Source organism: Rhopalosiphum maidis, chromosome 1 (assembly GCF_003676215.2).
Source record: "Rhopalosiphum maidis isolate BTI-1 chromosome 1, ASM367621v3, whole genome shotgun sequence".
Lineage (NCBI taxonomy): Eukaryota > Metazoa > Arthropoda > Insecta > Hemiptera > Aphididae > Rhopalosiphum > Rhopalosiphum maidis.
In genome coordinates this window covers 67,356,955-67,370,502 of record NC_040877.1, presented here as the reverse complement: position 1 = coordinate 67,370,502, position 13,548 = coordinate 67,356,955, and the positions used below count along the sequence as shown (strand labels likewise).

General features: G+C 34.8%; 1 protein-coding gene across 1 annotated transcript; it reads left to right on the top strand.

Annotated features, from left to right (window-relative positions):
• The first annotated feature begins 839 nt into the window (after positions 1-839).
• Positions 840-12,562, top strand: LOC113550533 (protein sister of odd and bowel-like). Its single transcript, XM_026952426.2, has 2 exons — positions 840-2,248; positions 11,617-12,562. Exons 1-2 carry the CDS (start codon positions 1,305-1,307, stop codon positions 12,011-12,013), a joined length of 1,341 nt encoding a protein of 446 aa, XP_026808227.1. The 5' UTR covers positions 840-1,304; the 3' UTR covers positions 12,014-12,562.
• The last annotated feature ends 986 nt before the right edge of the window (positions 12,563-13,548 follow it).

The window sequence follows — 13,548 nt, the reverse complement described above, 5'->3', positions numbered from 1 at the left end:
ATATATATATATATATATAATGATCGACAAAAAATAAAATAAATTACTTTGGCTGTACAATCGTTAACACGACAAGATCGTGAATGATGTGAGGTGAATAAATTGGGGAAAAAGAGCTTGTGCGTGTCACGTTTTTAAAAGAAGTCGTCGTCGTCCGAACGGTGACAATTTTTTATGAGTTTTGCGAGTATTTGTTTTCGAACCATTGCCGTCGATGAATCGAATTTTGAATATTTAGAAAATATTAAAATAAAAATATAAAACATTTCTATAAAATATATAGAAAATTCCGTATTCGAAGAGATGATAAATACAAATTAAATTAATTATGAATAATAAAACATCATTCATAACATAATAATACGTAGTGTATTATTCTGCGCAGGTATCCTAATTTTATTTGTATACCCTTTAATGATGTTATTGGAATATCGTGTGTTCGGTATTCGGATCGCGTCCCAACACCTCTGTGTCTGTCCGGATATCGTATTCGTAATATAGATGATAATGTCCACGTGGAGAATTACGTACCGGTACCGGTGGTCAGTCAGCCGGCCGCACCGTCCGCAGCGTCGGCCAGTTGTAGGCGGTCGCCCGCCGCGCCGTGTGGCCGAGTGGGAGACAGACGGACGGACGGCCGCGCAGAAAAAGCAACGAAAATAATACTCTATCGAATAAAAAGAAAAGAAAAAATTAAAAGAAGACGAAAAACCCGAACCGAACCGATCTCGGGCGGCGGGCGCGCGCACGCGCGTGTTCGCGTCGCGTGCGTACCCGAGTGTGTGTAGCGCGCGCGCGCGCGTAGTGGGGAAAAGAGTAGTAGAAGTAGTAGTAGTAGTCGCCCGCAGTCACCGACGACGGCCGGCACCACTGCAGCGTGTGTGTGTTATATTGCACTTACGTAGGTTAGATTATTATTATTATTATTATTATTGTTGTTATTGTTATTATTACTACTGTCTCTGCCTGCGACGACGACAACAACGACGAAGGAAACGACGTTTGACGCCGTCGCCCAATATCACCGCTGAGCGACACCCGACCGTTATAATAGCACCGTCGTTTCCGGACCGGAAGAAACGCTTTGTCAATATATAGCACGTCCACCGTAGAGGTAAGCCCGCTCGAATATATTATTATAGTGTTATTACGAGTATTATATTCATATATAATATTACGGCGGTTGCGTATTGAATTATTCGTGCTGCTCGCGGAAAAACCGTTTCCGGGGCACCCCTGCCCCGCCTCCCCCACCCGGTGAGTGTCACTCTGTTAAGACTGCTTGCACCCCCACCCCAAGCGTGATGCACTCTTCGTCGGCGGTGCAACAGGCGCACCACCACCGTCAACAACAGCAAAAGCAGCAGCAGCAGCAGCAACAACAACAGCAATCTCCGTCGTCTAACAACAACAACAACAACAACAACAATAAAGACGACGTGGCCATGGGACAACTTTTGCAGAGATCGCTACAAAACGTCGCCCTGTCACTGCAGACCACGTTCGTGTCGTCGCTGCAGCAGGCCGCGCTACTGCCACCCGACTCGCCGGTAGCGGCGGCACTCAACCTGCAGGCCCTCGAATCGTACATCACGCTGCAGCGACTGACCGCCGTTCCCCGTCAACCCGCGGTGACCGCAGTTACCGTGGACCGGGCGCACGCTACTGGCAGTGTGGTGGTCGTGCATGAAGTGTTGGATGACGAAGACGACGACGACGACGGCGTCAAGTGTGAAAATCCGTCCTCGTTGGACGCTGAAGACGATTACCTCGACGATGACGACGACGACCACGACGAGAGACAGACGCCTTTGGACGCCAGCGGAGTTGCAGCTAAAGCCGCTGCTACGGCCGCCATCGTCGTGGCCGCGAGCAGGGGAGGACGTCTACCGGCGTTCTCCAAAGAGCTGTCCAGTCTGTCTCCCAGAGCTAACAGGCTGTCCGCCTCGTTGACCGCTGCTGCCGTCTGCACCACGACGATCGTCGACGAGGATACTCCGGTCTCGGTCACTGCAGACACCGTCGACGAACCTATCGACGCCTCGCGACACCTGCACCAACATCAGGACAACAACAACGGGCCCATCCCGAGGCCCAAGAAACAGTTCATTTGTCGGTTCTGCAACAGACACTTCACCAAGTCATACAACCTGCTCATACATGAGCGCACCCACACGGACGAGCGGCCTTACTCGTGCGATATTTGTAAAAAAGCTTTCAGGAGACAAGACCATCTCAGGGATCACAGGTAAATATCTCATAGATTTTCACGACTTAAATATTGTACATATATATCATATATGTACAACAGCTGTACGGAATTAAATGCATATACTTTTTATCCGAAATATGTAGTAAACGCGATTATTGTTATGGATATGCTGTGATATGTTATGCGTATTTTATTATCTAACATCAAAAACTATGTATTCACCTATAAAAGGAGGTATTTATTTACCATTATAAGTTTATATTTATTTTGCACGATAATTCCACAATAAAAACTTGTCTGTTTGTTTCGGGTCTGTAGTTAGACTAAATCTGCAGGTCCTATGACCAATTCCTATTGATGGTACAAGGGTATAAAGCATAAAAAAAATACTTTCGAGTGAATAATTATAGTAAATATAATAACATTATGTGTAGTATAATAGAACACTATGTAATCAACGAGATTTTATTGACGTATTTAAATTTTTAGACAAAAATTTGAAAAAGTCAATTTCAACTCTCTAATAGATAAATTCATATCTATTTTCAGAACTGTTATCACTTGATCAATAGACTAATTTGTACGTTGCAAATAAAAAAAAACATCTAAATTTCTATGTTCCTTAAGTCTTAGTATATAATTTATACAGTGGTGAACCTAATAAGCAATAACTATTTAATATAATATCGATACGGATTGAACTTTAGGTATATTGACAATTTTTTTAAATTGATTACATTTTAAAATTTAGCCATGTGTTATCGGGCGGCAATGGTTGAATTCAAGGGTTGTGGAATCTCTTCCCTTCATATTCTGATCTAGTTTTGACATTTTGCAAGTAGATATTATGGGAATACTGCACACGCGAATAATGCATTGAGGACGGTAACAAGAGTCATGCGTATTAATATTACAATACCTACGAACGAAAGCGAATTAGTCAGAATAACGATTTCTAAATATTATATTAATTAATAATATTATACAATTCCGAGACCCACGATTAAACTCTACCCATGTAGTACAAATAACTTACATACATATCAATCAATCGGAAATCGTGTTGTACGTAGTACGTACGTCGCATTTAATTAATTACCTGTGCCCGCGGTGTAATGTACATACGTATGTATATAAGAGCTAAAGAGAGCTTAAATTGTAGGGGAAACCCTTTAACCCGAGTGACTAGCAGAAAAGTCTTACGCCATATTTCATATTATATATATTATGCGGATAGGTGTACGTGTGTACCTATATATTATTATTAATATATTACTCGCATTTATAGGTAGATCCCGTCTTAATAAAAAATATATTCTAATAATGCGGTCTGTACCGCCAAAAGATATAATATACAATAATATTATATTGCAATAATTAAAGGCATGGCTTGTCCATATTATAACTGTACTTATATCGTACTTATTCAGATCAAATTTAAAAACCTTGTCGGCATTATACCGTTGTATTGACACTATATTTTAATATACCAACGTTTTACCCAATAGGCCAACACTCAATATTTCATGGATAATATTATTATATTATTAAACATTTGGATGTCGAAGAATAGTAATTTAGAGAAACATATTAATTTTGGGATCTTATTTATTTATTGATATTATTACAGTTGTATCTACGAATAATAATATATTTTCTACACCGTTCGCGATCGCCGTGTTTACGACTGTTGTCATTTAGTCTTCGTTTATGGTGACCGCCTTCCCACTTCGACTGGATCGTATCGTTACTACCCGTGAGTGGTATATAACAATATTATTGGGGTGGTGTATGCATGCGCGTGTGTGTATGTGTCTACTCACTTATGCTTGTGTGTAATATACTTATGGTGTGAGTGAGTGTGTGTTACTAACAGCGACGGTTATCGAGTTAAAAAGATATTATCATTTATTTTCAAATAATAATTTACGGGATACACCAAAAGCGGTCTGAAGTAGGTACATAATATGCGGTATAAAAAAAACTCACTCCGACCCGCGTGCGCCCGCGTATCGGATTACCCGCGCTTCTTTTACGACGATTCTCTCTCCGCAACAGATCTATATGCACAGGTCCCCCGATCATTTGCGCGATACACGATTTTAATCGTCCACCGTCTTCTTGGGTCGACAGTTTAATAGCCGCACGTCGTATTATGTTACGCTTACGAAAACGGTTTTCGGGAAATCGAAAAGAATTTTTATTTCTCAGCAAGAATGTTTTCAAGAAAGAAAAATGTGAGAAAACTCCGATGGTATAGGTATAGCTGTTCTACTGTTCAATCATCATTATAACATCATTATATGTTGTTTACAGTTTTAAAACTATTTACATGAAATGTTTTTTCATCTATTTTGTGTCACAATATAGCAGTATTATTGCATGCATTATAGTTTGTATATGTAGTATATTATGAAATAATGTAGGTATGATTAGAGTGATAAATATTATAAAATAGAGTTAAACCTACATATCATGTACATTGTACATATTATAAAGTCTGAAAACGAAAAATATCCATACAATGTATAGGACATTTGATTTTACTATGCATCATAATATTAATTAATTCGACACAACTATACAAGATATAGTGTTGTTCACTATCACTTACACATTAATTTTAACACGATTTCTACAAGTAAGACTAGTCAAATTAACTTTGAAATATAGTCACAGAGATGCCCACCTCAACAATATATATTATGATTATATGTTTAATGTTAATTAAATGTCCAAGTATCATGGGCGTAGGTAGGAAATATTTTCGGAGGGGGTTTTTATCTAAATCTATATTAATATTATAAAATTATGAATTATTTATTTGTATGTATTAAATAATACAATTGCTAAGTATTACCTATTGATACATTAAAATATATGTGCTTTTAATGTCAGTTAAACAGAAAAAAAGGTATTAAAGGTACATACAAACATTCTTGGATAGGATTTTCGAATATGTTTTCAAATCTCATCATAATAAAATAATATGACGTATGGTATAATAATTATTCTTAAACCAAAATATCAACTCTTGATATTATATCATACACATTTTATACCAAAAACTTCATTGTAAGTGGTTATATTATATAGTGGAGCTGTGTGGAAGTTAATAATTAAAATTGCACCACGGATATGGTTTAGTTTTTACATGTACGTAACTGATAAAGGGTATATAATATAATATATTACACATAAGCGTAAAACAAGACAAAATTGAAAATAAAAAATCCAATTCGTTTTGTATAAATTTCTCGGAGTTTTTTAATTCGTATATTAATATTGGCTCTACGGTTACCAAAAATAAAATACATCACTGAACCGCGTGGGTATAATATGATAATCCGATTCGTTAACTATAAGTCGATTTACATAATATTATTATACAACTCATCGTATTTGCAGCGGTCGTTACATATGTACCATATATATCCCGGTAATACAACGAACGTTTGCTTAACGATTTAAGTTTATCATGTTCACGGTGCTAAAACTAAACTAGAAATTAAATAAAAGTCCTATACACTCGTATAATAAACGTTAAACGAACAAACGATTTTTTCGATCCTTTCAGAGATGAACGCTTTAATATAATATTATCGAAACTTTTTCGACTATCGTAATGCTATTGATTGTAGGTGCGGTATACGCATTATTATAAAACGTCAAAATTCGGTCTAGTAATAACGCGATTATAAATCATATCAGTTTCACGTTGTACAAAAGTATTTCAATTTGTCATAAACCTTTGGACGTCTGCATTCCGCGTTTCAAAAATCGCCGATAAAGTATATATATTTTTAAGGCAAACTTGCCGAGGACGTACCACAATGAAAATACTTTTAGAAGAATACGAACCCTTCGAAACGCGGTAACTACCTATATCATTCATAACATTAATATTATAATGTACACAGTACTAATTAATACACATATGATGTATATTATTATATTATTCTAATATTATATAAATAGATATAATATTATGTGCCTCCTATAATATAATAATACGGATGGCCATAGAAAGGAGACATGTCGGTTTGGCTTCGAAAACCAGTCTGCAGTGTGTCGGAAAACAAACGATCCGCGAGTAAGCATACACGCACACACGACTCGTCGTCGTATTATCATAAAATTGTTTTAACGTCGTCGTTAGGTTAGCGTTTTTATTAGACAGTAAAACGGATGTGTGGCGCGAGCGCGCAATAAATTTGTCACCGAGAGAGGATTTCGTTGGTAGGTCGGCGGTGGACAGTGGAGAGGGACGCCGTATATATTATACCTATATATATTATATATATATATATATAATGTCACTGTCTATCTTACGTCGCCGCCGCGCGTTTTGGTCACGAGCTCGCGCGCGCTAAGAGGAAAAAATTCGCGTTGGCGGAGGAGCACGTCACGTCTCGCAGGGGTAATGCACACCATCGTCGCCGCCGCCGTCGAGTCGATCAAATAACCGGCTTGCGCGTGCGCCGTATTTACGATCGTATAAGCAGCACTCAATTTTATATGCTTGGAGAGTGCGGGAGCAAGAGAGAGCAGAGTGAGTGAAAGAGAAGTAAAAAATAAAAACTTAATCGTGTGTGCGTGGTTTTTATTATAATATCCTTTTTTTCTCCTCGCGCTCCGCACATTTGGATGTCTGCCATGATCACAATAGTAATAAAAATTTTATTAAAAAAAATCCTTTGGCGTATTTTTCATCTCTGGATTGAAAAATAAATATCGCAATATTGCTCCGTCGTTTCCACAACCTATAGGCGGTTGTGCTGGTCGCGATCTGAAATGCTCGAGCGTGTTATACAGGTAGATACATATACACGAACCTACCATCGTGTCTATTATCATGATACATTATACACGTACGATAATAATTGTACATAATATTAACATAGTACATAACATAAAAATATATGCCCGCTATTATAATGTATATGAATGTGTGTGTGTGTGTATAACAATGGTCTGTGACGACGTGAGTAATATGACTTGCAAGCCGCTTTTGTATAATATATTTAATAATAATATGTAATCCTCGTCCATTTATCACCTTCAACGTGTCCCCGCGCGTCATCCGTCGTGGGAATGAAAAGGTCAAGTGCCATGCGCGTAGGTACATAATATTATTATTGTTATTATTATTATTATACACCGAAGAACCTATCTGCCGAACACGGGGCGGTGGTATGAAGAGGAATGTATAGTACTAGTACACCCCTACGAAGAGACCGCGACTGCAGTATATACCTTTTAATGGCTTCATTATGTTATTGTATGCGTGTCGTGTGCCGTCGCCGACGCCGCACTGCAGGGCCGCGCTGCAGTCCATTAAAAACCGATTGCACAATAAAAATACACTTTGTATATTCTGTGGCTTTTGACCGGCGCACAATGGGATTTTTTAAAACTATATTTTCACGGCTCATCCTAAACAAAATTGTACATAATATTTTAATATTGTTGCACGGTATTACTCGTAAGAAAGTCGAGCGTATTTGGTTTACACCGGTGATCCATTATATAGCTACCATGTTATCACTACGAGAATAATAAAATTGCCAAACAAAAAAAAAGACTAAATTTAAAGTAAAATCATAAATTTTTTTTTACAAAAAACTACTTTAGTAAACATCTTGTCTCCAAACTATCAGTTAAAAGTAAAAATAAAATTTCTGCACTGTGTATAACGCCTACCACTATCGCTTTGCAATACTTTTTAACATTGTTTATTGCAGACAATATAATATCGGTCGTTTCGATGTACATACATATAAACTGTCTAGTCGTTAAAAATCCATTTGGTTCCTGACCGAACGCCTCTTTTATATATTACATTTTATATAATACATAATACATACGGCGTGCTTATAAGCATTAAACACGTCACGAATGATGATAATAATAATTAGAGACCGCAAAATTGTAAATCAAGTGCAAAACTGCGGTCAGCCATTGTAATAACAATAACAAATGATTAACGTACCGGTAAACATTCGTAAACGAATTTTTATGAAAATTCATTGTTGACAGCTGATTGAATGGCGCAAAATAATATATACAGAGTGACGAGAAAACGCGAGTCAAAGTCGTAGACTATCGTTATTCGTCTGAAATAATTTTTAACAGTGTCTTGGGTTGATAAAAAGTCGAGGTGAAGAGTGTTTCTGACAAGGTGTTGGAGAAACAGAGATGTGTTATAAATTATAAATACGTTACAAGCGCAAACGACTGGATTTGTCAAGACTAGTTTACCGAAGATAAAAAATAAAAACTTAAGTGGAACCGGTTCGAATATTTTTTTAGATGACAACTGACAACTACCAACAATGCAATATTTCACAATATTTATAAAATTATATTATCGCCCACATTAATATTGTCACTTGGTCAAACAACCTTTTTAATACGAATTATTTTTGGAATTTAACAGTTAAGAATGTTTAGAAGTCACGTAACATATTTCAATTGTACAAGCTGTATAGTGATTACACATTTAGATCTAACTATTAAAGTATAAAATGTTTACGGCTAAATTAATTGATAATCAATATAGCCTATTAATCGCTGAAATACTTAAATTATTTATTCAACATGCAATTTTTAAATCTGTAACAGATGTTATGATTAACATTCTTTATAAAAAATACATAAATAATTTTTTTTTAGTTTTAATTTTTTAAACCATTTTTTTTAATGCAAACGTTACACAAATTAATTAAAAAACAACGTAATTAAATTAAACATTATTTTGGCGGCCCAATAAAGGCAAATAAAAAAAGCTGTATAACTAGTTTTATTGCACAAAAATCGTAAAGATAAACATAATTGGGAGGAAATATGAGAATAAGTGAACGCACTGCGCGTGGTAATATTCGATATAAATGCGGAATGTACCAAAGGTAAAAAAAATACCACAACACTACATACAATATATTATGTATATAATAAACTGATCGAGTTGGTTTATTCAAAAAATATTCTATTGCCTCGTTGGTGTATACAGCTGGATAATAATATGTTTGCGATTGCGATCTTCGATCGCCTTGAAGTCTGTATAGATACCGGTAATAATAATTCATAGACGCATACATATACACACATATATACATAAATATATATAAACAATACAGTAAGGATGCCGCACCTTTCCACCTTTGAAACCACACGGGGCAACCATGTTGTGGACGTAATACTCGTAGTGCGAATATCTAATCAGTACTATTTATAGATGACTAATTATCGATATTATAATATTCTATTCTACATGTTATTTTAACATTTTTATAAGTGATTTTATATTTAAATAGTTAAAAAAAAATAAACCATTTTACTTATGACCCAAACCTATGTGGATATGTGGCTATGTTAAAAATTCATGTACACTAAAATAAAATAAGATTTGACTAAATAGTAGGTGCGTTAATGTATTTTCGGTTTTATCATCTGTATAGTATATTCTACTTTGCATGATAACTGATTGATCATTCCTCGAAGTATGCGATACATACATAATACATAATCATAAACGTAATCATAATCGCAATACAAATATACAGTGCATGGTAGTACAGTCCCCATTTACAATGCCACAGCCACGATTTAGAGAAGATATCTTCTCTACATCGTGGGCGCAACACAACGATTATGTACAAGATTTATCAATAAATGCATAGAGATAAGAGAAGTGACGACAAATTTCGTTTGAAAATAATTAAGTTTTTCTGTTGAGAGTGTTGAGACGTCAATGAATGTAATTGGGTCGCTTTCATTCGTGAGCGTTGGAAAAGGTAACTTTTACATTAAACAGAGATCATTCCACTCGTGTAGATAAATACAGGCAATTCGTCTCGTACAATAATAATACGATACTAGGTCGGCTTGTCGTCGCGCACGCGTGAAAAGCAAAATTAATATTATAAGGTGGGTGTTAGTCGTTATCGCAAAACGTGTCGGCGAATTCGGATAATATTCGTGCGAGTCGCTGCGGGTCAAACGTTCACAGCTATGTAAAGGCAAACACGTAATTTATATACTATACAGTTCCTTGGGTTCCTCTGTGTCTGTACGATATCGATTAGAAAGCTCAATAGAACCACAACTCGTATTTCTACTATTAGGATAAAAAAATCAAAATTACTACCATAGAATCTAGTGACGATTCGTTTTATTTTCAATAATCAATAATAAAAACAATAAACCAGGCGCAAACACGCAAAAAAAATAAATTGATAAATTCGTAAAATACTGATACTGTTATACATCATATTGTAGTGTATGATTAAACATTTCGTCTTACCATAGAGATTACGGGATTGAAGAACGACCTCAGAATATATTATGTTTAATATGTATAGCATTTGTACCGATATCCCTAATGAAAATTTTTTCAATGACCACATTACCTTAATCAACCAAAACAACCTTTCAATGACACAAACTAGCTATATATTGGATAGGGGAAGGCTTTAAATAAAAATTAAGATACACTGACGTATTTTTTTTTCAGTTCACCCTGTGCAACAATATAATATGTACGATATAGTAATCTAATGATAAAGTAATTATAACTTATTTAGAAGTATTGTATTATAATATAGAAAATGTAACTACCTATGTATTAAATTATTAAAGCCTTCGCGGATAACCAAATAAAAAAAGATTCAAAAGCTCATAAATATATTTTGATGTTGCTGATTTTAATACAATATTAATTTATCTGGGGAGGGGTAAGTGTTTAACTCTTCCAAAATTTGCTCAAATTATGTAAATTAACGTAAATTTAATATATTTTTTAAAATATTTCATAAAGCCCTTCTCCCAAAAAATGTTCTGATTATGACTATGATTGTGATATAATAACTAAACTTTAGAACTAATAACTTATTTGAGTTGTGATCAGTACATACCTAGGTATATATTATAACTTTAAGAGGTAAGAGGTAACATTTTAAACAATTAAACAAGAATTAAAATAGTGCTTGCAACGTTGCAACACTACTGTTTTAATCACTACGCTACATCATCGTCCAAGACGTATGTAATAAACTATTAGTACAATTCTCAAAGTACGCAAAACGCAAAACAATACAAAATATAATTTGGTATTTGAAATCCGCACGAGAATTTTAAAACGCTTAAGTATGCAATAAAATTAAATACAACTATGCTACGTCTAAGACTACATATGTATATACACACACGCGCGCGCGCGCGCGCGTCCAACATTTATAAGGATAAGCAATTTAATAAAATCGCAACCATAAGTATATTGACATGCCGTACTTATACATAATTTTCTACATGTACATCACAACCTAGCGCACATTATCATTGTAAATTTATAAATTATCATGTATTATTATATCAACCGGCGTGTGTGTTTTTAATGTCCGCAGGTACATTCACTCCAAGGAGAAACCATTCAAGTGCCTGGAGTGTGGCAAAGGGTTTTGTCAGTCGCGTACGTTAGCCGTACACAAGATCCTTCACCTGGAAGAGTCGCCGCACAAGTGTCCGGTGTGTAGCCGGAGCTTCAACCAGCGGTCTAACCTGAAGACGCATCTGTTGACGCACACCGATATCAAACCATACAACTGTCCGACGTGCAGTAAAGTGTTTCGCCGGAACTGCGACTTGCGCCGGCACAGCCTCACGCACAACTTGTCGCCTGTATCCGCGGCGTCAATTCAGCTGGCGTATGCAACAACCGAACTGCAATCAGCCACGGTCATCGCCGACGCGCACGGACGCAACAATGATACCGTAGCAGCTGTGGATGACTGTGGCCGCTGATCTCATTTCGAAAGAAAGAAAAAATAAATTTAAAAAAAACGCTAATCCATCCCACCCTCCCCCGGCCCACCGCAGTGAATACCACGATATTGAGTTTTTCTATTTTTAAATTATACGTGGGCAACCAAGTACGCGAAAATATTATGATATTACAATAACGCACGAATGATGAGTACCCATATAATATTATTCATTTTTATTTGTCAAAAGGTATATATATATATGTGCCTAAAGGATTACCTAACCATGTCTTCCTGTTTCCGTTACTCTGCGCGGACTGATATGTATATATTATACTATCCCCTCGTTCTTGCTGTTTATATTTAATTATTATATTATGATTATTATTATTTTTACGTGATTTGTAATTACTTTACTCGCTAAATGACACGCATGTCATAAATTATATGTTGTTTAAATACATTATTACGGTATAGTAACCGCCCGTCTTTGTTGTTGTACTGTAATATGTGTACATATATAATATATTCATGTTATATTTGCAATTTGTTAGAGAAAAAACTCCTATAATACTAATTTGTAAGTTGTATACATAATAAACGATTTATATAATTTATTATTATGATTTTTTAAGATATTTTTCTTTAACCCGATGAAAATCCTATTAGTTTCATTAATTATGGTAGTAGGGTAGGTATACTATGATAACCAATTAATGTTTATAACTGCTTATCAAACTATTGAGTAGGAATTATTCAGAAATATGTATCAAAAAAATGTTTATAAACTCAATTTTTATTAATATTAAATGTTAATTGCTTGTTTTAGTATCATATATGATATAATGTTATTCGCTTGATTTTAGCAATTATACACCAACATTTCTCTAATAAGACAGAAAATAAATCTGAGATATATATTGAAGAAGTATCTATAATATATGAGTGCATATTAATTTAAAGCACGGATATAGATACTATCTATATTTATATCTATATCCGTGCTTTAAAGTGTAGTATAATATTATACCTAACCTTAAAACAATTGATAAACATAATGTATATCAATTAAATCCTATAGACGTCATGTGTGCAAATAGCTTACAATGCTTACATGCAGGTACCAAAACTGTGGAGAGTATTAAGTACGTAGAAAATCATTATTCAATATCATAAAAATATATAGTATATTAATATATTGATAATCTAATTATCTAAATAAAACATTTAAATGATTATTATTTATATAGTATTATACGTGTAGTATAGTCAAATATTATTAATATAATTATAAGTTGTATTATGGTAAATATTAAATGGCATGAGTTAATTAAAAATAGAATTATTTAACATTAACTTTCTTAAGACACAAAATACATTTTTATTGCAACTATGTTTATTGTTTGTGTAAACGGGTCGAATGATGTTTTTAAACGGAAAACCTAATGAAAATTAAGGTAAAAATAGTAAATACATTCTCAAATCACTGGTTTTAACCAATAATGTCAAAAAACTTTTTAAGTTTCTCGATGTTAATTTATACTGTTTTACACTTTAAAAGCGTATCAGCTTTTC